Source organism: Plectropomus leopardus, chromosome 22 (genome assembly GCF_008729295.1).
Source record: "Plectropomus leopardus isolate mb chromosome 22, YSFRI_Pleo_2.0, whole genome shotgun sequence".
Lineage (NCBI taxonomy): Eukaryota > Metazoa > Chordata > Actinopteri > Perciformes > Serranidae > Plectropomus > Plectropomus leopardus.
Genome location: NC_056484.1, coordinates 10,245,609 through 10,271,977, shown reverse-complemented (window position 1 = coordinate 10,271,977; position 26,369 = coordinate 10,245,609). Strand labels below are relative to the sequence as shown.

Genomic DNA, 26,369 nt, shown 5'->3' with positions numbered 1-26,369 from the left:
AACAAAATTAAAATGCTCACTTGCTCGCCAGCTCACACTTTGTCTTTACTCACCATCTTTTTCTCGCGGGTGTCTGATCAGTGCTGCTCATGTGCAACTCTGAACAGAGATGAGAAGGAGGTAAGATGACTCAAGGCTTGGTTACTGTCATCATCACTTCCACTGTTTTCACCACTTGCCTGATAGGTCAAGTGAGTTACTGGGATTTACTAGCTTGATGTGACCTTTAATTTGACCCTGCAATTAGGAAGTCTTTATTGCTGAGCCCTGGAATTGCTGATTATGTAGCTGGTGTTTTGTTTTGTGATTTGCTGTTGCGTTTTCTGTTTTCCTGTTGTATTTTGCACTTCAGGTCCATCATGGTAAACAGGTATACAAGTATTCATGTGAAGGAACATCATATCAGTCTTGCAGGTTACAGAGTCCATTTCCTTGTATGAGAAGGATGTTTTTTTTTAGTTATGACCCAACTCTATGCTCAGGATGAGGGGTTGGGGATTATCTCTTGTTAGAGCAAGCGTGGGCTTGGACCACGAGCAGTTTGTGCATGCCTGCCCATGTTGGAGTGTGTGTGTGTGCATGTGTGTGGGGGTGTAGGGCCCGGGATGCACGTATTAAGAAACGATTAGTGGAGATTAAAGCTCTGCCCTAGAGTCTGCCTGCACGACTCCAGGCAACAAGAATGACCAACCCCTCCCTTCTCACCCTGCAGTGCCCCCTGTGGAGCCGGGCCACGGAGGCCCTGGCTTCGGGGCTTGTCCAAAGGATGTGGAGAATCAATAGCACTGCCTTCCCTCTGCCCAGTGATCTTCCACCACTAAACATATTGCCCCCAGAACGAAGCACAAGCACTCACACTGCAGCCTGACTGCCTAGATTGGATGGTTTTAATGACATCCAATCAGGTTCAAAGTCAGTCAGATGGATGTGATGATTGGAAGAGTGCACTGCAGTGAGGTGCACGATGATGTAACTTATAACAGTGTCACACGCAATGCAGCAAAGACTCTTTCCTTGTAAAACAAGACTCCGAGGTCCAGATAGTGGCCTGTGCAGATGAAAGTAATCAGCCAACAAATATGTATTCTCTCAGAAAACTTCTGCAATGATGTCACAGAGCTTTTGGATCCATTTACGCAAATTCCTCGAATTTCATAATGGTATTTTTAAGACTATGATTTTAAAATAGTTAGGTTTACAGCGTATTTGGAAATCTAAAACAAACAAAATATAACTATCTAGGAATAATAACAAATTTACCTCCTTCAGTGAACATGTTTCTTCTTCTCTCTTCAATGTTGTGTGTTGTTGATGATGTTAGTGTCGTCTGTGGATAGTTGCTTAGCTCTGCTGCCCTCGTCGACAGCAGTGCATTGATTTGCTTCTGCGTCGGTACTCCTGTCTGCTTCTCTGAACTGTCCCTTTAAGTTGATTTTAGTGCAATATTGTTAGTGGATCTTGTGAAAAGCTCAGATTTTGTAAACAACAGCGACTTTTATTTTGTTAAAGACACATTCCCTCATTGTAGGCGGAGAGTGTCAGGGCTATGAAAATTGTCTTTTGAGTGTTGGATCTTAGGAAGTAGGTTTGAATCCAGCCTGATCCTAAAATACCATACCGCAGACCAGGCAGGAAAGATGCAAGAGACAGACATCTCTTTGTCAGCCATTGACTTCTCTTTTGAAAGACCAGTTATCTTTTTTTCATTGAGTTAATGATTTTGCTGATGCAATCTGGTGTCAATTCAGGTTACAAATATTTTCTTATTATGTTTTAGAATCAAATAAAACAAAACAAAAAATGTTTATTGTTCACTTGAAACGCAGTGTAATTTTGTACTATATATATATATAGTACAAAATTACACTGCGTTTCAAGTGTGTGTGTGTGTGTGTGTGTGTGTGTGTGTGTGTACTTAAATACATTAGGATCCAAGGATTTCAATATGTGCAGTAGCTCATTTGAAGGCATTTTAAGACTGGAGTTGGCTGGAGTTGACAGCATCACTTTTTGTCCTTCTTGAACCTGTGCCATTTCATAACTCAGTTATGTTCAGCTTTAATGATACAGCTGAAAGGTTTTCGATGCACTTTGTGTAAGTGTAGCTGAGTGGATGGTGCTGAGAGAGAGAGAGAGAGATGGAGGAGGGAGAGGCTTAGGTAGCATGAGGTGTAGGCCTTTTTCTAAGAAAGAACGCTAATAAGGCCTTCTTAATCTGCAGTGACAGTTTGATGCGCATGCGTGTCACGCACCTACAATGACTCAAACATTATACAAAGTTTCTACTTCCTACAAAGACCCACAACAAAAGCTTGAGTGTGTTCCAGTTCACACAAGGGGGGTCCAATCTAAAAAATGACAGGAGAGAGAATAAAAAATAAAACAAGAAAGAAAACAGGATCTTTTCATCTGTGTGAATGCAACCTGCCTCAGCTTTAATCTGGAGGAAGAGCGGGATATGCACTGACGCCTGATAGATTAAGGCCCGAACGCTTCTCTCTCTGTTCTACTCTGCAACAGAAGGGCCCGGCAAGCAAATCCCAGGCTTTAAAGCAGAGGAGGTTCAGGCAGCTTATGATGTAATCACGGCCCTGTCTGTCACGGCAGGGAAGGTGGGGGTGCTGTAGAGGAGAGCGTGGAAGTTATCGGGTTTTGTGGCAACCATATCATTCTGGGAAAAATTACAGAGAAATGTGTTTAAAAAAAGGGAAGATCTAGTTTTAAAGTTGTGAATACCTGAAAGTCTAACATAAAGCTTCCTGTGTGTGTATATCTCATTTTCTATAAAGGAAGAGGTGGGACGAAGTCGCTGTTTTTACTGCAGTTTCATGTCAAGACAAACAAGTCTGCAACCCAATCATAAATAACAAAACTGGTAAAAAGATAAGCAAAATTGGCATTGATATGTTTCTTGTAAATGTAAGCCTAAATATTTGCAATTTTTGTCTCCATAGCTCCTGAAAAAATACCTGGGTAAATATGGCTAGATACGTGACTCTATTTACTGTATTGCTTTTTGTTGTTTGACAGGTTTTGTATGGTGGGTTTAACAGTTTATTTGCTGAGAGGCATCTCCCTGCAGGGATTGAGTCCATTTTTGCAATGAAATTGCAGGAGTGGGTGAAAACTGAAAAATAGTTGCAATAGTTATATAATTTATTTATTCTCCTTGACCTTGATTTTTTCAGCAATTGCAATAGAAAGTTGCAACATCTTGTCTGTTGCCCACACATTTCATTTTTCTTGTGTATTTTGCAGTAGAAAAATGTTTGTCAATCATTAACTTTCATGAGATGTTCATGCTCCACATCTCTTTATCCTCACACAAGGAAATGAATTTATGTTATGTTATTTCATTTAGAAAGGGACCGTGCACAATAAAACTTTAACCTTATATAAAACAAGGAGAGATACATTGTACCAGGTTCTAGGGATTGGTTGAATTTGCATTAATTGTTGTGATTGCATCATTGTGACATTATGGAGAGGCTGAAATATGCTCTTAATAAGCTGCAGAGCTGCACATATTGCATGTAGTCATTATATTCTGTGTTAATATGAAATACACTGTCTACAGTTTGATACAAAAATTCAACACTTGTTCATTTTTTCTGCAGTGATACAGCTACTGGTTGCAGTTCTGCAGAAAGACAATAGTTCTTACTGCTCATAACAAGGTCTTTGGATTATTTAGAGTAACAGGATCATGATTTCTGGATAGAGACATTGCTGTTGAGTTTTTCAGTTGTATTCTTTTTGGCACTTTGAGCACCACAAGCCAAGTGCCATCAAATAAAGAGTAAAAAGTACAATATTTGCCTCAAAAATGTGGTAGAAAAGAAGCAGAAAGCATAAATTGGAAATATTCAAGTACAAGTGCATCAAAATTGTATACAACCATAGTACTGAGTTACATTCCACGAGTGATCATCAGCCATCAGTGCATGTTGAAATATGAATTTTTTTTGCAAGAAAAAAGATGACTGGACTTAAAGAATTTCAAGTTGATTGAGTGGTTACCAAAAGTTGCCTCATCAACTTTATGAGGGCAGCCTGAATAGCATTTATGCATCCACTGATGGTTACACTTTTGGATGAAGAGTGAACTAACAATGAAGAGAGAAGCTGAATGAATAGAGAGCAGCAGCCATTTTATTGGACTTTATTTTTAAATAGTGGTGAGGGTTGAACCAACTGTTACAGCTGCATCAAACTAAGTTGATTCTGGCAAGCGATTATTTTTGTTGCAAGATTAAAGAGAAATGCCTTTTTGATATTTGCATCACAAATACTGCAGCTCTTGTTCAAGTATGACTAACAACTTGTGATAAACAAAGTGATGCAGACCACCCAGTCCTTAGTGACATACAAAGAAGTTCATGTTAAAAAAATAACATACCGAGGGGTGCCCCTATCCATGCGCTGTAAATAAATGGATTTGGTAGACAAAACGGCTGCTTCAGGAAGTCAGCTCAGCAATCCAGCAGTAAAAAACACTTTGTTGTATATCCTGAGTCTTCACGAATCTTGGCATGTGCGTGGACTACAGTAAAACGGCACAGGGGAAAAGCACACGACAAGATGGTTTTCCAACGTAATATTTCATTATCTAATTTGAGAATGTGTCGGGGAGTTTTCGATGAGTTGAGGTGGAAAGAGTTCAGAATAGTGACAGAAGATACGGAAAACAGAGGGGGAGTGATCACTGACTATGGCACTGAATTGTAAATGCATCCTAGGAACAAAACAGTCAAGCACATCGACGATAGTGAAAATCCAGACCAGTGATCGTTACACACTCTGGGTGAAGCAGTGGTGGCTTTCCTCCCGGGCTTTTTGGTTCATCTTTGTTTGAAGTAAAGGTTGATTGAATAGAAATAAATACTAAATACTCAACATCACAGACCTAAAAAAAAACATGAAGCTAAATGGGAGAAAAATTACACCAACAAAAGCAATATCTTTACATAGTAAACACATTGATAACTCAGTTTCACTTCCCCTGCAGATGTACATTTAAAAATATATTTGACATTGTACACAGCATGATGTGTTGGAAAACAGTAGGATAAACCAATCTCCATGGTGACCATTCAGTGCCTCCTACTTCTTCCAGGATCTTAACTGTCACTGCTCCAGGGTCACCACCTCCACTGCCTGGCCGTCCAGCGTGACAGTGTTATCTATGCGTGTGGCGACAGGTGCCATGGCGACCTGGACGGGCCGGTTGCCCTGGGCCAGGCTGGTCACTACGGTCTGGTACATGCTGACCGGGATCTGGACCAGACCTGAGGAGGAGATGAAAATTCGTGTTAATAGTGAAACCTCTCTGTGAGGCCGTTAATCGAACTGCAGTCAGCATCCTGATGCTCGCACTTAGCAGCCACGAGCGAGCAACTGGGCATTGGCCAAAATAGTGACGTGAGTTCATAAGACTGATTGACTTTTGATCGAATACTGTAAAATAAAATAAATCGTATTTAGAATAACGTAACTATCTATTGTTCCTATATTTCATTTGGACCATTGGCTCCATAATAGTTAGCCTAGCCTAAGCGGACACTCCAAAGTAACCAACGCCAAATAATTAATGTATTACAGGATACAGCATTTGAAGCGGGGCCATGTTCGTTCTTATGACAGTTGGTCAGTGAAACATGAAGCCAAAAAACCTCTATTTCTGCATTATGAAAATACCAGGATCTTTAACATAATAAAACCCATAGAGCAAGCACCCTTGAGACCCACTCTGGGCGTAATGGCTGAGTTCAGGTTTAGCACTCTGCTAACTTGAATGAGGATAAAATTATGTAGTCTTGCAGCTTCTCTAGACTTTAGAAATGTTGATTTGCGGGTTATTTGATGCTGATTTACAGATGTCTCTTTCCCAGTGCAAGTTCATGCAAGTTTGTGTAATTCCACCTCTCCCTACTATATAAAATCGACCTCAAAGCCAATGCCATTCATGGGGGTTTGCGCCAAGTCCAGCGTAGCTGTACAGCTACCTGGCTGACCTCAGTTTAGGTTACAGTTAGCTTGTTGGCTGCCCAGCTAGCTGTAACTTAGCTATACAGCATGGACCTGGCATTGGTTGTTTTATTTTAGCTGATAAAGTCATTTAAAAACCATAATTGAGAAAGTAGTTGAATTTGCTGATGTTATCTAGTACTCAGTACATTATTTTGCTACTTTAACTAGCGAGCAATTTGTCCTCATTAACAAGCAAGCTAACGTTAGCTAGCATCAGCCAGCTAACAATATATTTCACATGCTAGTATTTCCTCTGGGATCTTTTTTTAGCACAGAGGCATGCTGAAATCATAATATGTGGTATTGTATTTGATGAATTAACTGTTATCAGACTACTAGTGGGACAATAATTAGCTAGTGCGCCCCACGGTTATATTACATTAAAATCCATTCACCTACTGGCATTAAACATGATTAATATGTAAAAAGTTACATACAGGACCTTTAAAATAAAGTTACCAGAGAGCGTTTCGTGCAAAAATGTCAGACATGAAGATCTTAATCTTTCAGTATTGGACTGTATGTCAACAAGAAATTGGAGGGCTTGCAGAACTGATAGGCATATCTTAACAATTTTGACAATCAATTAATCATTGAAGCCATTTATCAGGAAAATGTGTAGCATGTTTACTAGTTTGAGATTTCCTAAATAAGAGGATTTGCAGCTTTTTGTTTTATATAATTGTAAGGTGATTTTGGACTGTTTAAACACATCCTTTTGGGCTTTGGAAATGGCCATACTTTGTTTTTTGACATTTTGTAGACTGAGCAGTACATTGTATGATAAAAACATATTAATCATTAAAAAAAAAAACCTTAACTGCAGCCCTGATGCTACCAAATACTGCTTGTTGGGCCTTTGGCCTGAGCTAATCTTGTCACTGGAGTTTATGTCTGACATGGTGCTTGGGAGGCAGTCAAGTCCAGGTAGTTGTCTGTGACAGAAGGCAGCCATGTTACAGAGACGGCATTTCTGAACAATGGTCCGATTGAACATTCTCAGCTCGCTTCCCCCATGCCCAGCTGTGTGTGTGAGTGTGTGTGTGTCTGCCTGTAGGGATTACTGCTGCAGTCACGTGGACCTCTGCCCCACCCTGCAAGCTGTCACAGTGTCACAGGCAGGCAAGAAGGTCAGTGTAGGGGATGGCAGTGGATCAGGCCCACTTCCATTACTGTGACTAAGACAGTTGAACATTAAAGATAAAATATTATGTTCATTTTTAGGTTCATACTTGTGTTTGGGGATTCTATTTGAACATGTTTACATGCTTTAATGTTCAAAAAGCAATTGATTTTCCTCATACTGTCTCTGCTGGAACACCTGTATTCACCTTGTGTCTGAAATGCTCCGTTTTTAGTGACTGTCTCTTTTAGCCTGAAGAAACCCAGTCTGCTCTGGTTGGTCGGTGTTTCTTGGTGTCTGTATCTCAGCATCTCTGCACCATCATTGCAGCCGGGGAATGACAGTAGCAGAGAATAGTGACACTTTCTACCACGAAAAATCTCCCATTAAAGCTTGTAAACACGTTTTTTTGGGGAATTTACTTAAAGTCGGTGAATAACTTTAAGGGCACTTATCTTTTGAACACAACAGCAAATGTTCCAGCAGGAATATTATCTGAAATCAGGGGGAATCAACCACATTAGCAGCCAAGATTTCGTGTTTCCCTGAATACAGAAATTAGGGAATTTCTTGGGGTATTAAAGTCATAAACCTGAGCAAGTTGGCTTGACTTCACTCGGCACATGATCCCTCAAACGTCTGAATCCAAACGTTTTTATTGTATTGTAGCATGAAGCACACTTTTTTTTTTTTTTTTTTTACACATTTTACACTCTCCATATCATCCATATTGTAATTTAAATATTCACGTTAGTGGTAATTGTCTGTTACTGTATTTCTTTACATTTCTATTTTTACACACTTACATACTCAGCATATTATACATTATTATTTTTTTATTGGTTTAAAATTCTTTCATATTGTACTAATTATTTATGTTTACATTTACATACTGTATTTATGTACTTTTGCTTGTACCTACTTCCACTCATATACTTCTCTAAGCTGGCATTAGAGCGAATAACAAACCACAAGAAAAAGCATAATAGTTCCCCTTCAGTTGCACCATATACACACTACCCATGAATCCTGCCTGTAATATTTAAGGATTCATAGGAAATAAAATCAGGCCCCTTTTGTCAGGTTAGCTTGTTATTGTTGATCCACTAATGTGGGCCCTTTCTAAGCCCACTCGCCAGTGATTTGCGACAGGGTTAAGTTCTGCTGATGCAGGTAATTGTGCTGGCGGTGATTACGGAAGAGGGCTTAGGCAAGAGGGCACTGGGCCTGGTATGGTAATGTACAGGCAGCACAGCGACTGAGTGAAGGGCCTCATTCAGCCTCTCAAACATTGTTTCTTTAAGGGTCGAGTTTGGTGTGGCCGTGTGTATGTTAGTGTGTGTATGCATGCCTGTGTCAGTAGAGGGTGGCTACAAAAGCCAATCAGCGGGGTCTGGGCCGGTGCACTTCAAAAGGTGCTCTCCACTCTGCTGCAGTACTTGACTGATTAGCTAAGGTCAATAGTCGGGAGAAGGACTGGCTTTGGCAGCTCCATTAGTTGTTTAAGTGAGCTATTGTTGCCAAATGACTCCTTATGGTTTAGGAAGTGAGATGCCGAACAGCAAAGGCTCAGATGTTAGATTTGAATAGCTTGACTTTAGGTTAGTGTACAAATGTGCAAATACACATTAGCACACTGTGCATATTTTTGGATTTGCACAATGTTTAGCTTTCTGATGTGACAATTCTTTGGCTTTAAATCTTTTATTAAATATTCTGTGACACTTTTCTCCCATGAAATTCAATATTACATTGACCATGACTACAGGCTACAAATATGACTCAATTTGTTCTGTATTTCACATTAAGTGAACACCAGACTACGGAGCAGCTTATCTGGTCCGATATCTGGTCTCATATCATATTATTGATATAATATTGATATATTGTCCAGCCTTATTTCCAGATTGCTTTTAGCAAATGACATCAGATTAGCAGCCCTCTGATGTTAATCATTGACAAGCAGTAGCTTTACGCTCCATCCTCAGGATATTGACTGAACATATGCTAGAAAAGGCTGTTAATGCTTTCCAACAAGGACGTGACGATGTCATTACATACTGGTCCAATCCCAGCAGAGACGCGGTGTCACAGCAGCGCACGGAGTGTGCATGTAAGGAAGTCGACGATGGGGTCACACAGTAAATGTATCATTAAAAGAAGGGAGTAGTGCTTCAGAATACACACACACACACACACACACACACACACACACACACACACACACACACACACACACACACACACACACACACAAAACACACCATCTGTCACATCAGCACAGAGTAGATTAGGGTGAAGGAGCTCAGAGGCCGCAGTGCTGCTGCAGGGAAGCTTACACTTAGTGAGACTAATTAGACATGCCATTGGCTGGGGGACACACACAAGGGCCAATTAGTAAAAGATGTGATGTCAAAAATTTGTTGATAAAAAAATTCAGCTTTCTGTTAGTATGTTTCCAGATTTGTCACGATAAAAAAAATCGCTTACAATATATTCCTAACCACTGCAGTCTACAACCGCCCAAAACAGGTTAAAATAAATAAAGGTAGGCCTGTAATGGTTGTTGCATTCGTGCCAAACCGTCGTGGTACGGGAGTCACAGACACACAGCTGCACGCAGAATGCACAGTATGCAGATTGAAGACCGATGTGGATGCGGAGTCTACAAGTGTGAGTGGTGAGAACGTGAATGGAAAGGCAGCAAACGTGATGACGTATGATGTCATCAAAGAGATGTGCCGATAGTAACTGCGTCGGTGCTTTGAATGTAGGATAAAAGATGCTTTTCAGTTTTATACCTTATTACTACTTGTTGCCTTTCGAATGGTGTGATACAAAAGTGTTTGAGATGTTCCTAATTTTTATGATAAAAATAGTTTGCTTAAGTTTCCAGAAGGCAAAATATTACCTCGGTCCTCAGCAGGGGATTGTGTCTGTCTTGCACTACTTTTTGTTCAAAACAAAAGAAAACAAATGCACACTTACGCTTTTGTTTTTTCCCTGTTGTATGGACCTCGCACCGTACCGTGACTCCTAAACCCGAAACAAACCTTGACTTCTGAGTACCACGCATTGACTGTATTAAAAATGGACGTAGCTACGGTGACGTCACCTATAAGTTTAATTTTTGCAGCATTTGGTTTACTGGAGCTAGATACATACGCTTGTCATGAGAGACCCAAACCGCTTTTTGTACCAGGCTTATTTCTGCTATAAAATTGACCATTTTAACATGAGTTTCTATGGGAGCTGACTCACTGTTGGAGCCAGCCTCAAGTGGCCATTTGATTGGCTACTGTTTTTGGCGCTTCTGCATTGGTTTCATTTCTCAGCCTCGGAGCTTGCTGCTTGATACCACTACACGTCTACGTGTCAAAGTGTGCAGCATAAAAATGTAACAATCTAACCATGTAGGCAAGATTTTGCATTAGTTTCAGTTAGCTGTACCCAATAAACTGGCCACTGAGTGTAGTTTGACACAAGATCAACTTTGTCACTAAATGATCATCTGGTGCCATAGACCATAACAAAAGTGATCTTATACTGTAAATGACTTTATGTAAATTCTGTCATTTTATTTTGCATGTTGATGATAACTTTCAGTACCTGTGGCATCTTGAACCCCTGCCAGTGCTCCAACAGCAGCTGCTGTCTCTGCCAGGACAATCTGCCCTCCGCCTTGTAGAGTGGCCTCTGCCAGCGTCGCTACAGCGTGGGCTGCTGCCTCACTGCAACACACACAAACACACACATCAGATAAAGTGTACAATATGTAAAAACACAATGCTTTTCTGTGCATATTATTTCGAATTTTAAAAAAGCAACACATGAGATGGATTTATATTTTAAGCTTCCAAGACACAATCATTGGCACAAAACTGAAGCACACATACACACTCAGTACATGCACACACAGTCTGCTCACAAAGGCAGGGTTATTACAGAGATGTGAGGTGAAGAAGTAGGAGTGTATGAGCTGTAAGAGGCTTTTCTAGTCTGGACTTATGGAGAATCTGTCACATCTCCCTAAAGGCCAGGTGCTACGGGTCTAACAAAGCAGTTTTATTAACCAGATCTATCCAGTGGAATTACCACGAGCCTATTACGGCACCAGCTTCGTTATGAACTAATGGAACTGTTCACAGCTTGGTTGATAATCACATGTTAGATAGAAGTGCAGACGGTCAGTTAAGGAGGAGGAGGAGGAGGAGGAGGAGGAGCTGAGTGCAGTAAGCAGTAACAATGTGTGATGCTGCTTAGCAAGACTATTGCAGTAAAGTGTAGCAACACTGATATAATAATGTGTCTCATTTGATACATTTTGGAATACAGTTTGGTGTAATTTTTGGTCAAAATTTCCACACAGCGGAAAAGACAGTGGGAGAAAGAGGCTCTTTTCTCCCTATGGGGCTGGAAAACAGAGACATAATGTTCCAGAGCCTGTGGAGCAGAGAGCCCAGGTTGGCTTGGCTCAGGTAAACAGGAGAGGGGAGGGGAGGGGAGAGGAGGGAGGACTCAGGTGGGTGCAGGTAACAAGCCCCAGTGGGACATACCCATACACACCTGAAATTACTGCCTCGACACTCCTGCAGTGAAAAACCAGCTACCACATTAGCATCTCAGCAAGTCTGACTGGTGAATTTGGCAAGTTGATAAATAAGGACTTTTATCTTTTGTATTGTCAGACTTCTCTTTATATAATATTCACTGAAATACAGAGGACCATTTCTGTGGAACAACCTTGTGCCATCACTACACAGAACATCTACATTATCATTGTTCAAAAAAACATCTGAAAAGGACTCTAATTTGCAAAGACTCATAGCTCTCCATTGATTCATTTGTAATGGATTTCAGTTGCATATCAATTTTATATTCTGCTGAGTCTTGAAATGTTGATATATTATGCAATCTTTTAAAAAAAAATCATTTTCTTTTTCTGATAATTATAATTATTAAATCGGGAAGGTATCTAAAAAGCCATTTTTTTTGGCCTCTAACCTCTCCTGCACAGTGTTTTAACTTTTTTAATTTGCTTTTTCTGTCTTTTCAATACATGCGTACAAGCAAACAAAACTAAACTAAATTGGACCTTTGATGATGATGTGAAAGATCATGAAAAAAACTCCCCAAAACTAACTACTTTTATTCATGACCACGCTAAACCTGCTCTGTTCTTGCAGTATAATCAGATACGGATGGGTGTTAAGATTGTAATGGTACTACTACTCTTAGAGATGCTGCTTTTTGATGCTGTACCCAAACATTACTCTTAGTGCCCTGACACACCAAGCCGACAGTCGGCCTTTGGTCAGTGTTGGACAGCTGGTGAGCGTCTGTCGGCCTATTTTTTAGCGGTGTGTTGGCAATTGTCAGCCCTTGTCAGCCTTCTGTCAGCCGATTCAGCACGCTGAAACAGCTGACATGATGTCACTCTAGTTCAGTTCAGTGCATGATAGGAGAAATGCAAGTAAGGAAAGAAAGAGACTGAGTTCTTTTGAAACGGTTCATAATTGGGTGTTTTTATTAATCACTAGCGCTCATCAAATATCCTTTGCTCTTTCAACATCAGGTTGTGTTGTTAATATGCTAACTGGCTATCTAACATCCTAAATTCATCCTGTCGGTCCTCCAGTTTTCTTTTTGAATGATGAATAGAGACTACAGCCGCCTCCTGCTATGCAAAGTTATTTCCTCTCACACAGATGCAGACCGTACTAGCTGGTTAGCTGTTGGTTGTAGTCTATGCGGTGTGCTCAAGTGCAACTTTTTGGCCAAGACAGGTGATGTAAGGCGACACAGCCTTGCTGGCTGCTCGTTCTTTGATTCTTTAGTGCATCTGGGCCTTAACCAGACTTTGGGGCATTTAGTTCTGTGTCACTGTCTCTCTGAGCAGGATCTGTGTGTGTGTTTGTGTATGATAGAGGCAGAAGCCTAAATAAATCTATTTTCTTATATCTGCACGACCAAGAGAAGAAATGTTTGAGCTTATCAAAGTACAGTCTTTAGTGATTGAGCTCTGGGCCCAGTTGATACCACCTCTTGCCCTCCGAGGGCCATGATTTAAGATCCGTTTGTAGATCCCATCTGAATACAGTTGTGTGTGGCTAATTTCCCTCCAGAAAAACATACCTCCAACAACAACCCTTGTATGTCTTTTATTTTTAGAGTGGCTGCAGCTGAGACATTTGTCACTGTTAGTAATATGACTGAAAACAGTACTATTACCAGAATCAGACAGTCTATTGCTAAAAGTCTCTATCCTCAATTCTGTCTTTTAATTATAGGATCAAGTGCAAGTTCTACATACACACATAACATAATTTTACTGCGCTTTTAGCACGTGGAAATGTGTGGTTAACGACCGATGTAATGGTTGTGCGCCTTGACTCTATAAAAGCTACGGGCTAATTAATTAAATGCTGAACCTGGATGAGAGGTAGTTGACTCTCATCTCCAGGGGACCCCGGTGACCTGCCCTGGCAGTTGTCCCGTTCTCATCCAGTTGTTAGAGCTGCCCGACTAATTATGGCCTGGATGACTCCACCGCCAGTAAACGACGACCCTTGAGGACTGTGTCAGTGAAAGCTGAGCACCGAATCCTTCAGTATGTGTACATGTCTGGTTATTAAAACCTTGTGTACAATTTTACAGTGACAGTTTTGGGGCTGTCACTGCTTTTCTGTCGCCAAAAATCCATCCTCTGTTTCCCCTCTATTACACATTTTCAAGTGTGAGGAGGTAAAATTTGTGACCTGAGGATACTAGCCATACTACACATAAAGAAATGTCTTAAAAAATATTAAACAAGTGTACAAAGTTTGGCTTGATTGTTTTGTTGATGAGAGTTATAACATTCAGTGTCCACAGACAAAATAATTGCTATTTACTTGATACATTTCCCCGCTTTGGTGTAGGGTAAGCATTTACACGGAGCCTAGGGCGTAAGTAAAATTGGCATTTTGGCTGTTGCCATCTTGGCTCTTTGGAGCTAGAAGTGAGCCGCGGTGACTATATTTGGACTAGAGGGTGGAGCTGTAGAGTTATGCAGAAATTCACCCCACATACGGTTGTCATGGAAAGAGAAATTAGCTTTGGAAACCACAACTTTTTTTGTTCCAGGCTGTAAACATGTTTATTTCTCCTGTAAAATTGGGCATTTTACCATTAAGCGTTTAGCGATTTACTTGCTTTTTGGTGTTAGACTCAAATGGCTGTTAGAGGAACTGCAGATTTTAACATTTCAGCATCGGCTTCATTTTCCAGCACTGGAGGTTGCTGCTTGTTTGCAAGTTTACTGTATATCTATAATTTAACATTCCTTTCTCATGTTGACATCATCCCCTTCAAAGTTAAAGCCACCTAAATAACACCAAAATGCTATTCGCTTGCGACTTTAAAAGCCTTGTTTCCGTCAAGGCCTTGTAAAATCATTTCTTTTCCCATCCTCACCTGTTAAGAGCCATTGTGACGGTGGCTCCGGGCTGCATTTCGTGACTTGCGGCGACAGCGGCTTCTGCCAGGGATGCGACTGCCTGCGTGGCCTCTGAGGCCTGAGTGGTCTGGATCGTCATCTCGCCGCCCTGCAGGGTGGCCCAGTTCTGCTCCACCTGGATCGGAACAATATATAATTTCAAACAGAAAGCAAATTAGGATCTGCAGTGAAGTTACAAAGATTGCATGACAATGACTGTTTGGTGTTGAATGGACAGCTCCCGTTAGGAGCGCTTTACACACTTTACTGAATTTTCTGCGTAGTGTTTGTTTCTGTGACTCAGGAATTAAGTTTGTTAGATCAATTAAGTGTTTTAGGAAACATTTATGTCCACACTGATCAGAATGTGTGTTCATATTGTAGTATTAATATGAGTGTTACCTCTCCGTCAGTCACAGTGGAGTAGTTGACCTGAGCCACAGTCACACCAGGCAGCTCTGACGCATCTGCCAGGGTGGCAACTGTGTGTCCTGTGCCAACCTGAGAGGACAAAGTGAAGAGACAAACTTCAGATTAAGTGAATGAGATTTTAATTTGAAGTGCGCTCCTCGCTGGTATGATAATGTACCTGGATGAGCGAGACTGTTCCATCAGGGTTGTTGATGGTCTGTACCACAGTTTGTGAGGGCACAAGGTGAGCGATGCTCTGCGCTGCAGTCAGGTGGTGCTGGGTGGTGGTTGTCGTGGTTACCTGGTCTTCAAAAGCATACAACAGATCCTCACGGCCGTGCTGCTTGTAGCAGTTCTTAACGATGGTCCGCAACGCCTGCGTCCACGAAACCTTGGGAAACATAAAAACAATGTAAGGCAAATAGTTCAGACTGGTTTAAAAGAACACTTCACTCCATAACAAAAATACATATTTTTTGTCTTGTCTATAGAGCTATTGATGGGTCTAGATTGTTTTGGTGTGAGTTGCAGAGTTTTGAAGAGATGTCTGTCTTCTCTACAGTGTAATGGAGCTACATAGCACTCGGCTTGTTGTGCTCAAAGCGCCAAAAAAACCCCAAAAACATTTAAAAAAAACTCAACAGCAATGCCTTTTTTCAGAAATCATAACCCGCTAACTCAAGATAATCCACAGACCTTGCTGTGAGAAGTTTCTCCAGGAACGATTTTCTTTCTACCAAACTACACCTTGACAAATAGCACGACAGTGAAGATTAAAAATATGTATTTTTGATTCTGGAGTGAACTGTCCCTTTAAGGACTACTGACATTAAATGCCACTTTACAGATTATAGTCCCACAGTTCTCATTATCAAACATCATTAATGACTGACGTAAAGTCAGATCAAAAACTTGAGTACCATTACTGCTTTGTGTAGTTAAGAGCCACTTTGGGTACTAATGTACAACGAGGGAAATGGCATCTTTTGGAATAAACTGTTAATTTTTTCCCCTTCTGTACTGTGCAGAAATTAGGGCTTACCGAGAACAAACGTCATTTAAAGTAGGCAGTAAAGGAAACGCATGACATCATTCTGCAAGTATTCCTCTCACCCTCTGTTTCTGCTCCTCTGTGCGGACGTCACTGCGAACGTTGGCCCAAGGGATGTCCTCAGGCCACCACACTGGCTTGCAGCTCTCTTTACCCCAGCCGGGCTTCCCTCGGCCCGTCGAGTACTTCAGCATCTCTGGGATGAACGCTCGCAGCTGGGCCTAGAGCACAGGAGAGACCCACGAAGAAAAACATGATACAGATACCAAAAATTCCAAAAAGGAAAAGCCGCAGTGTCTCTCTCAGACACACGTAAGCGCACACGCCCTTGAGCAGGCAGCGGGAGGCACGTATTGATCGGGCACCCGCTGCAGGGTGCTGAGGTGGTCGAGGAAGGCCTGCAAATAGAAACAGGCTTTCCAAAAGGAGAACAATACGATCATGTTTATTAACAGACCAATCTATGGCTGTGGCTCCAGCCTGATGTGTCAGACAGACACCATGGGAGCATCAGATCCGACAGTCAACCCGTCCTCACAAAGGCTCCACTCCGCTCAGTGCACGTATTAACAAGGACAAGCTGGTCAATATTGTAAAAAAGAAAATCAATGACAAAAACATTACATTTACTTTGATAAGCACTACTTTATGGACTTGTGTTGAGACTCTGTTATTATTATTGTACACTGACTGTATCAATGAGGGCTTGTTCACTATATTTGAGTGTACCATTCACAGACGCTGGAGCCAAACGTCTTTAGAGCAGGTCCTTAGAACTAAAAAAGCCACTGTAATCGTGGGCTGATTGCTTTGTCCTGGAGTTAAGAGACCAGCACTCAAATAGTATAATAGTAGTCCATTCTTCAGAGCTTAGGGTTGTAATTGCCACTAATTTCAAAAGAGGAAGCTATTGGATTTTCTTTTTTGCACTTTTAGTGCTTTTTAGAGATTGTAGAAAATCCTACAACACAAACAAGTTGGCCACTGTTTTGTGGTCCTAAATTAACACCAAGGATGGGAATTGATGAGTAAAGAGATGTTTGCTTGCTTGAAAAGATCGTTTTACAGACATAACAAGCAGCACTTTTGTTTTCTTTCTTCATGAAGTGAAACCTCACTTTGGACTGTTTCTTCCTCTCTGCCGTGACTCCTTCTTGTTGCAAGTTTCCAGCAGCATAGATGCAATGAGTCTGACATCAGAAATACATACCAGCATTGGTAAGATTGGAGGAATATGATTCTGATGGATCGGACAATTTGAAACCAGTTCTTGATTCCCACCCAGTATTACCACACAGATAAGATAACAGCATTTGAGTCACATCTACTTCTTTCTCTTCTCTGACTGCTTTGTCTGCGTTGTTGCCTGAGAGTCCTCCAGAGGTTCGCACTGTGCCCCAAAGCAAGGACAGGAATCTAATCTGATTTGTTTGCTATTGATCACTCGCCAGCATTCGTACTTCATGTGTGGCAGAGAGCAGCATGCCTATCCGCTCGCCATCACCATCAACACTTTCCAGAACAAGAGTGCACTCACACTTGCTGACAGGCCGGGGTGGGGTTTAGTGCCAATGTCCTCAGTGTCCTGGTAATATGCAAGCATCACCGGGGGATTATATTGCACAATGAGGCACTGCAGCGTCTGCCTGCCTTGACATCACAGGCTAAATTTGGTTGCGGGAGAAATAAATCCATCTCTCCTCCCCCACTTAGACCCCCTTTTCTGACTCACAGACTACCTATATGCAGTCCTGCAGCGCAGCACGTAGAGATATGACAAAACGATAGAAAATGGATGGTCTCTATCAGACCAGCTTTGGAAAAAAACGGTGGCTGCAGTGATCTCTTGGAATACTGACAAAACAATTTGGGATTAGCCCAAGAAAGACGGACTTAGTAGCAAAAAGATGCTTGCATTTCCACCTGTGGCTCATCCATGTGTGGATGTATGTGGATGCATGTGTGTGAGGCCAGATGGCCTAATTACAGTGGCGAGTGAGTTAAGTGGCATGTTGTGCCCGCACCCACTACCCCAACCCCCCAAATCCTAATCCTCCAGGCAATGCTCCAATCAGCATTTAGGGAGGCGGCGATGTTGCCGGGTCCTTGGCCTTGTCAAGGCTAGGGGGTAATTATGGGCTCAGGGCTGGACCCGGGATCACCTGCTACAGATGCTTCGTATATCGGACTGGCCAGGGCCGCTGTCTGTGTCACTAATGCTCACTTGGGATTTCTTCAGCTTCATGAAACTCACTGCAGATATCTAATAGAACAGTGGGTCCGAACTTGTGGGTCACTGTCCGAAAGTGGATCGTGGGTCTTTTCTGAATGGACCGCAAGATACTCGTGGCCAAATGTGTGTAAAAACACACTTTATTTGAAGAACAGTGAATCTGCAGCACAGAGCTTTTATTCTGTAGTATGGTTTCCTGATGTAGAGTGAGAGAGATGTTTCTGGCTGTGATAAATGGGGTCATTTTTGGTGATTTTTATTTTGGCAGGCCTCTGGGTTTGGAAGGCATGTTTTCTTTAAAAATAAACAAATTTTAAAAGAAAATGAAGAAAGAAAAATAACCTAATAGCCCCAAAAGAAAAAAAACATGCCTTCCAAACCCATGGGCCCGCAGGTTGGGAAACGCTGTCATAGAAGACAATAAAGCCTTTTTGATGTCCATCAGGAGCACCAGGTTTCAATTGGCTCCCTTTTGTTGCAGTTCTCATACTGGCCATTTCTAACCATCCCATCTCCAACACTTTGCACACACACCTTTATAAACACCTACACCTTTCCATCTGGCTTGGCCCGAGCTGAGTGAGGCAACAGGTTACTCACGATAATCTCATCCTACAACCTCCAAGAAAAACAAGCACCGACTAACACCTGCCCTCCGAGGACACACTGCTCGCTGGGATTGGCTACCGCTGCTCCCGGGGCTGAGCGCCGTCTCTGAGGGCCACTGTCATGCCGGCTGCTCTGACGATGATCCAGAGACTGCGTCAGCAGCACTGGGATGGCAGTGTAAACAAGCCGGGTTCCCTCGGGTCAAATGAGCTACCTAAGCAGCCAGTGGCGCTAATGTTGCAGTGAAAGACCGACTCTTTAAATCTTGTTCATTTTTAAAATTAATTTATCCTTTTTTTTTAATCGGTTGTGGCTAATTTTGAGTTTAAGGTACACATTATGCAATTTTAATTAGATTTTAGGTTTTGGTTAACATGTTTTATTCCGAGGTAAAGCTTTAAGCTTTATTGATATTTTGCTTTGAGAAACTTGATTTGATTTAACTGTGAGAATATTTTCATTTGTTTTGTTCTGAAATATATTTTCATGGTAACTGCACTTATTTGGGTTGTTTAATTTTTTTGTATGTTGTAAATAACAGCTATAATGGAGTATTTTTGATAATAAAAGAAAGAAAGAGCAGCTGACTCGGCACACGCACTAACTAGTACCACATCCTGTCTAGCAAAGGGAGGAGGCTTTGCTTGTGTTTGGATGCAGGCACTGTATGCATCAGGCATAATGTCTGCCTGAATTACAGTGTGGAAGTCGCTCTTTACCATGAACGTGATGCAAGTATTTTAGAAACGATTAGTGGGTAAATATGCATGAATCAAACTCATCAAATGACACCAATGGATGTGCAAAAAAAGATAAAATTGATTGGTTGACCTTGATACATAGTAGCTCAAAACAGACGCAAAACAAAATCTATGGTTCTGATTTGTTGCCAACTGGTGCCCTCTGCTGGGACCATCAACACTGTTGTTTGTACTGGATATACAAGGTTTTCATACTTGTATGAGAGGAGGTTTGTTCATAGGTGAGCACAGAGTGTTGAGCCTGACCTGGGTCATCTTGTCCACAGAGACCGGGATGCCATCGATGGTGAGGGGGGGCAGCTCTGAGGCCAGCTCTCCACCAGCGGGGGCGTGTTCAGCCAGAGCGTTCTCCAGATCCTCCAGCATCATGCTTTTGTACTTCCTCACCTGGGGGACAGAAAGACAGTCCGTACAGAAGGTATTTCATTGAGGACCTGTGTCCACATAGTGTATTTTTCAGAGAAGCCTCTTTTTTCATTTGTTCCCGATGAGGAGAGGGTGTATTTGACTGCATGTGCACTCAGAGTCTTCTTTAAGAGCTCCTTGGGTTTTCTGTGTGCTTGTTGTTGAACTTTTAAAAAAAGGCTCTGGTGTCATTACTGCCGCTCCTTTGGCTTATTTCTATCCCGAGCTTTATATGTCAGATAGAAACTATTGCAGCATGGACAGAGAAGCTCATTTGGGGGAGCAGATCGGCCAAACACTGAATGTTGCTGGTGAGCTTTGTGCTTTTATAACCAGATTTGCACTGTGTAAGGTAGCTGTTAACTGTATAGTAAACCCTCTGTTAATGCAGCATTACATCAGCTACCTATCTAACATTAATGTCGAGATATTGTTGTCATAGAAACAAAAGCTTGGGAAATAGCAAATAGCTTGGGAGCTAATTTTCATCAATTGTCCCTTGCCTGATATTAAGAGGCATCCTAAAATAATAATGATAATTTAAAAAATACAATATGAAGATACAGTATATACAATGCCACACAATATAGTTAAACATGCACAAGTTAAGAATGCACAACCCAATTTAATAATATGATTGGATATCCAAGTAGCGGATGATGCAGGCACAGCATGAGCGCAGTTATTTACTTAAATTAGTGCTGACATTGTTGGTTTTCAATAAACCATATTTCCTCACATTACACTTAAATGAATGATATGATTGGGACTCCCTAGTTGATCGTGGTACTGTGGTCCATTGCTGAGATGCTCTAAAGCTAAATCAACAGGAAATGAAGACTTAATAATTGCTGATAACTGCTGCCTGTAACACTCACCACGTTCTCCAGAGGAGCAGCACCAAACACCTTGAACACAGGGTTGGGTTTGGAGGGAGAGATACACAGCACTATGGCCTGCTGGCCCACTCTGGTGGTGTACTCATCCAGGGTGGCTCGCAGTTTCCTGTAAATACACACACTCATTTCACATATCAACTCTGTCTGAGTGTGATGAGTGACCTCAGGTGCTGAAAGAATCTTTGTGTTGTCATTGTTTGAGGGAAAATACATGGTAGAGGTTTTGGGAGTGTTGGCTTGTTGGTGTTTTCAGCTCACCTGAGCAGACGGGTCTGCTGCCTCTTGCGGATGGAAGGGTTGGATTCAAAGATGTGAGGCCTCTTTCTTTTCTTCCCAGTTGCCACGGCAGCAGCAGCCGCCATGCCTACCGGCCCTGAGAGAGAAAGAGCGAGTTTGACTGTGAGTAAAAGCAGAGAGCAAGGCGAGTACACACTCTTTAGATTGTATGAGCGTTGTTTTTTCTCTCTGATTTGAGTTTTAACGTACATTTCAAACACACGGCCTGCGGGATTCAATTTTACTTTTGGATTCAATTTGAAATTTGTTTTAAAAAGATGAAAGTGAGATTTAAAATTGTGCTGGGTTGCAATAATGGCTCGCTGGCACCGTTTGACCTCTTAAAAAAATTAAAAGCAGACCTTCTTAAACATCAAATTCAAGGACTTTTCAAGGAACGTCAAGGCTAAATTCCCTGCAAATTGAAGTCCCTAACATGGCTCAAGGTTAATTCAAGATTGCAACACATTTTCTTGAACAAAATTAAAAGACTTTTCCATGACTTTTCAAGGATCCATAATACTTTTTTCCTGCCTCACTTGCCTGACAAGTTTTCAAACATGTCAGATTCAAAGTACATTCAAACATAATTCCAGCTAATTGGCATAAAAGGGAAAGACGGAGAACAAGGAGAAAACTGAGAAACGTCACACAATGACGCATATTAAGAGCTGCGTTACATCGATAGCTTCAAAATATAAATTTGCTGTTATGTTACATTACGTGAAAGGTTATCCTCGGAAGATTACTGTAACAATTTATCACAAATGACAAAAAGCCAAAACACAAAAATATCCTTCAATTTCTATTCTTGCACAAGATGTATCCATCTAAGCATTGTCTGTTTATGTCAATTTTCAAAAACTATCAAGGCCTTGATTTTCTCCCATCATATTCACAAAATCAAGGATTTCAAGCACCCATGAGAACCCCATTAAACGAAAAAGCCAAAAAAAGTCAGATGGCATTATAGCAGAGTGGCACAGTTGCCATGTAACAGTCCACTGGCGCCACCTGCTGTTCATCTAAAGGCCTCACACTGAACTTGCATTAAGCAAAATGCACTTTTACTAACTTGGAATCACCACATATTTGGTTTCTCTCGACTGGTAGACGTACCTGCGGCAGCCAGGTGAGCGGTGACCTCATCAGTGCCAGCCGAGTTGAGGATGTCCGTGTCGTCATAAGGATCATCGTCTGGCGAGGACGTGGAGTCTTCCTCAGCGCTCATCATGGACGCTTCAGTGAAGGTGGCCACATGTACCTACACACAGTAATAATCCAAGTAGAACGTGTTTAAATATACTGAGGTGGTATTTTTTCTGTTCTAGTCAACAATCTAACTAGCTGCTAAAATAGTTTAAATCTCTTGTGATCGGTGGAACTTGTTCTAAGAAGGATGACTGCCTCGTCATCCCTCCTGGTCTCCACTGTTTAATTATTGCTGCTTATAAGTGCACGTGCTGGACCTGTTGGCTTACGGCGCTGGCCTCAATGGTGGTCATGTGTTCTGTCTGGTGAACGACGTGCTCGTCCATTATCGGCCACCTGGTCTAGACAGTTGGACCCACGGTACAGTGACTGAGGAGAGAAAGAGGAAAACTATTTTTCATTGATGTGGTACCTGAGTAAATCTGTTCATTATAATAGCACAGAACTTGTATGGGAACAGTCCCTGCTGTGTTGAAAACTGACATGCAGCCTTGCAGATGCATGTCATTATATAGACACAAGGATGCAACACATTCTACCATCTGTCCTAAAAAAAAATCGACTATTATCTATATTGCAAGATGTGATTACAATCATGTGACGGCATAACGTTGTCGTGCTGATTACACATGATTGAAATACAAATGAATCAGAAATACTGCCTGGTATGTTCCTCTTAAAGACACTGCAAGTACTCTTATTTTGTAGAGCTGCAACAATTAGTTGATCAAGAAATTAATTGATCGGAAGAAAAATAAGCACCACTAGAAAAGCACGATAATATCAATATATGTATGTATAATATATGTCATCAGCTTTAACATGAAACGCTGGTGGCTCAGTGGATAGAGTGGGCACCCTATGTCCCCACCTCAGCCCAGCAGCCACGGGTTCAATTCCGGTCTTGACCCCCCCCCCAATAAATATTGGCATCAACTTGAAATAAACATTTGTGCTACTATGAAAGGGCTACAAGATGACACTTTAATTTGTTAAATATGTCACATTTTCAAAGGTTTTGGCTAGTTTTAAATATTTCCAAGTATATATATATGTTGTTTTTTATCTTTTTTGGCCAAAAGCAAAGAAAGGGATGACAGCTTCTCCTGTCACCGACTGTAATCAATCAATATAACATCATATCGTGATGAAATCAGTGATTTACACCCCTGCTAAATAAGTGATCTGAAGACGTCACTTTGGGCTTAGGGAAATTGTGATGAGTATTTCTCACATTTATATTTTTTGACATTTTATAGACGTAATGATTACTTGTAAAAATAATCAGCAAATTGATCGATAATGAAAATAACTTTTAGCTGCAGCCCAGCATTTTGTATATTTATGTGAACTTGAATGCACCATTGATGCACCACCGCTGCTCTGCCACTAGAGGGCTTCTTACTGCAGCAATAAAAATATTAATTTGTGACCAAAGCATGAAAATAATGTCTATTTTCCCATTTATTCTGTGCTAAATCATAGCTCTTGCAAAGAACTGATGAGCACGATATGAATTCAACACATTAATAGACATTTCTTAGCACTATTTAGATATATATTGATCTTATTTAAATGGGAATTACTGATAGCAGGAGAGAAAGTAAGTAAATGCAGTCAGTTTGAGACAGTGAATGTGTGAAGTGCATGTGTGTGGAGTAATACTAAAGTCTGACAGATGGATGAAACCCACTAATAGAACAAAGGTTCAACTCCATACAAAATACTTAAAATCCATAATTCAATTAATGCGTGGTCAGTGTGGACAAGCTTTTCTGACTGAAATGAACTTGAAACTTCAGACATCAGTTTGTTTGTTTTTTGTTGGTACTGCATACAAATGCCTTTCACAATTATTTAAACCTTTGAAACCTGAGCAAAAGTTTAATTATCTTCAAAAACATGGGATAAGGCAATGAGTAAATTGCAAGAAATTGATAAAAAGTTAACCTGAAAATTAATTTTTAAATAAAAAATAAAATAAAATAAAAATAATATATATATATATATGTATATATTCTAGCATTTTTTCAGGTTATTTCCTCGTTTGTATTTTTTGCTTTCCTATTTAAAAACAAATCATTTTCAGTTAATTTTCTTGTACTCTTTACTAATTTGTTGCAAACTTTGGGGTCGTTTCTTGTCCAGTTGCTCATTGCATTCCTCCTATGTTTTGGAACAAAATCAAGCCAACCTGCTCAGGTTACAATGGGTTAATGTGGATAACATGTGCAGTTTATTCATAAAGGGCAGTTAATCAAATATTTATTTGATCAGATCAATCCAACACACGTTTCCTCGTTGAAATAGACTTGGGCAGGAACAGTGTTACCAAATTGTTGCAAAATTAAAAATCATAAGGGGTCAAAATATTTTATTATCTGCAGCCAGACAGCTTTATCTGCATCCAATCCCCTGTAACAGCTACAGGACTGTAGCTGCTTGATAGGATCAATGGGATGATGCACGAATCGGTGCACGACTCGACAATAACAATGATGTTTAATCCCATCAGTGGCCTGTTATAGTGCAAATATACTTTCACCTCGTCAGTGCGATCGCATAGCAAACTGTATACAATAGATAGCGTGAATGCTCGGGTGTTACAGTGGTGTAATGTTAGCCGACTCGCCGGGTCGGTTGGCTGCCAAACTGAGCTAAGCTAGCTGTCCTACATTTAGCTAATAAGCTAGCTAGCTAACCATTTGGCGGTGCAGCTTCGGTCATCTGAATGAACATTGAGTACGATCGAAAGCACCAGTAATTTCGCGATGTTCGGACACTGAAAATATATAAATTCAGTGAGCAATCAAAGGTAACAGTTTAAGATCGGCAGGGCAGCAGCTAGCACGAAACCCGCGCAATATGAAACAAAACAGTGCGCTACAGCGACAGGCCGAGCGGCCTGCGTCTCATCCAGCTATTCTACTCTTTCTGAGCTTGTTGTCGAAACGCGCCTACAACATGATTGTCTACAAAAAACCACGTAGATATCACAACCCTGCTCCAGTCAACATCTAAACAATCTGCATCTTTCACCCCAACGCTGCCGGGTTCGATGATGCGGCTGCGCCGGGGCTGAAATAGATGGAGATTGCGCGGTAGGGCACTAACCTCAGAGCGGCTGCGCTACTTCGGGCCTGCGCCGTACAGTGGGGATGGTACCGAGCTCTAATGGACGACAGAGGGGAGCCAGCAGCAAACACAGCAAACACAGCAAACACAGCGAGCAGACAACCGCACACAACACTGAGCTGCACTAGTGCTGCCTTCAGGTGCCGCTCCTGAGCTTCTGCAGTCACGATCCGTACTCCACACCTGCATTTTAAAACGCTTTTAACCCCCCAAAATGGATGCAAAAGCACATTTCGAGGTTGTTAGTGTTGATTCATTCATTTTTTTTTAAAGCAATGTGTTAAAATGATAGACATATAATGACGTGCCAGAATGGTCAGAAAACGCGTGCAGCAGAAATATCAACTGTTTTTTCATTATAAAACATTTTTTTAAATGATAAAATTCAGTTATTTGCAGGTGTTGAAAAACCGATTTAATCTACATAATAATAAACCCCCCATTTTTAGGACTAGTACAAAAATTCACATAGGTAAATATGAAAAAAAAAAGTTTAGAAAGCAGTTAAAGTTGTTGCAAAATCAGTCCAGTATTCATAAAGGTATATGTGAAAATAGTTTTTTTTAAAAAGTAGGCTTTTTACAATAGTTGTAAAACCAGTATAATATTCATAGAGTAAAGGTATCTACATAACGATAAAACCCCCTATTTTTTGTACCAGTACAAAAATTCATAAAGGTAAATATGAAAAAACTCTAGTTTATAAAGCATTTGAAGTTGTTGCAAAACCAGTACAATATCCATAAA

The 26,369-nt window shown here is 41.1% G+C and overlaps 1 protein-coding gene across 2 annotated transcripts; it reads right to left on the bottom strand.

The window, feature by feature from the left end:
* Positions 1-3,849: 3,849 nt before the first annotated feature.
* Positions 3,850-25,750, bottom strand: nrf1 (nuclear respiratory factor 1). 2 transcript variants are annotated; one of them, XM_042511685.1, is made up of 12 exons: positions 25,602-25,750; positions 22,757-22,856; positions 22,395-22,539; positions 21,258-21,372; positions 20,979-21,105; positions 19,942-20,082; positions 16,155-16,313; positions 15,220-15,432; positions 15,033-15,131; positions 14,609-14,766; positions 10,763-10,884; positions 3,850-5,288 (listed from the first exon to the last, which is right to left on the bottom strand). In XM_042511685.1, the coding sequence occupies exons 2-12, from the start codon at positions 22,811-22,813 to the stop codon at positions 5,128-5,130; spliced, it is 1,497 nt and encodes a 498-aa protein (XP_042367619.1). In that variant the 5' UTR covers positions 22,814-22,856; positions 25,602-25,750; the 3' UTR covers positions 3,850-5,127. The 2 variants fall into 2 exon arrangements, with proteins under 2 accessions (XP_042367619.1, XP_042367618.1); XM_042511684.1 differs by having other exon boundaries at positions 3,851-5,288; positions 22,745-22,856.
* Between the last annotated feature and the right edge of the window lie 619 nt (positions 25,751-26,369).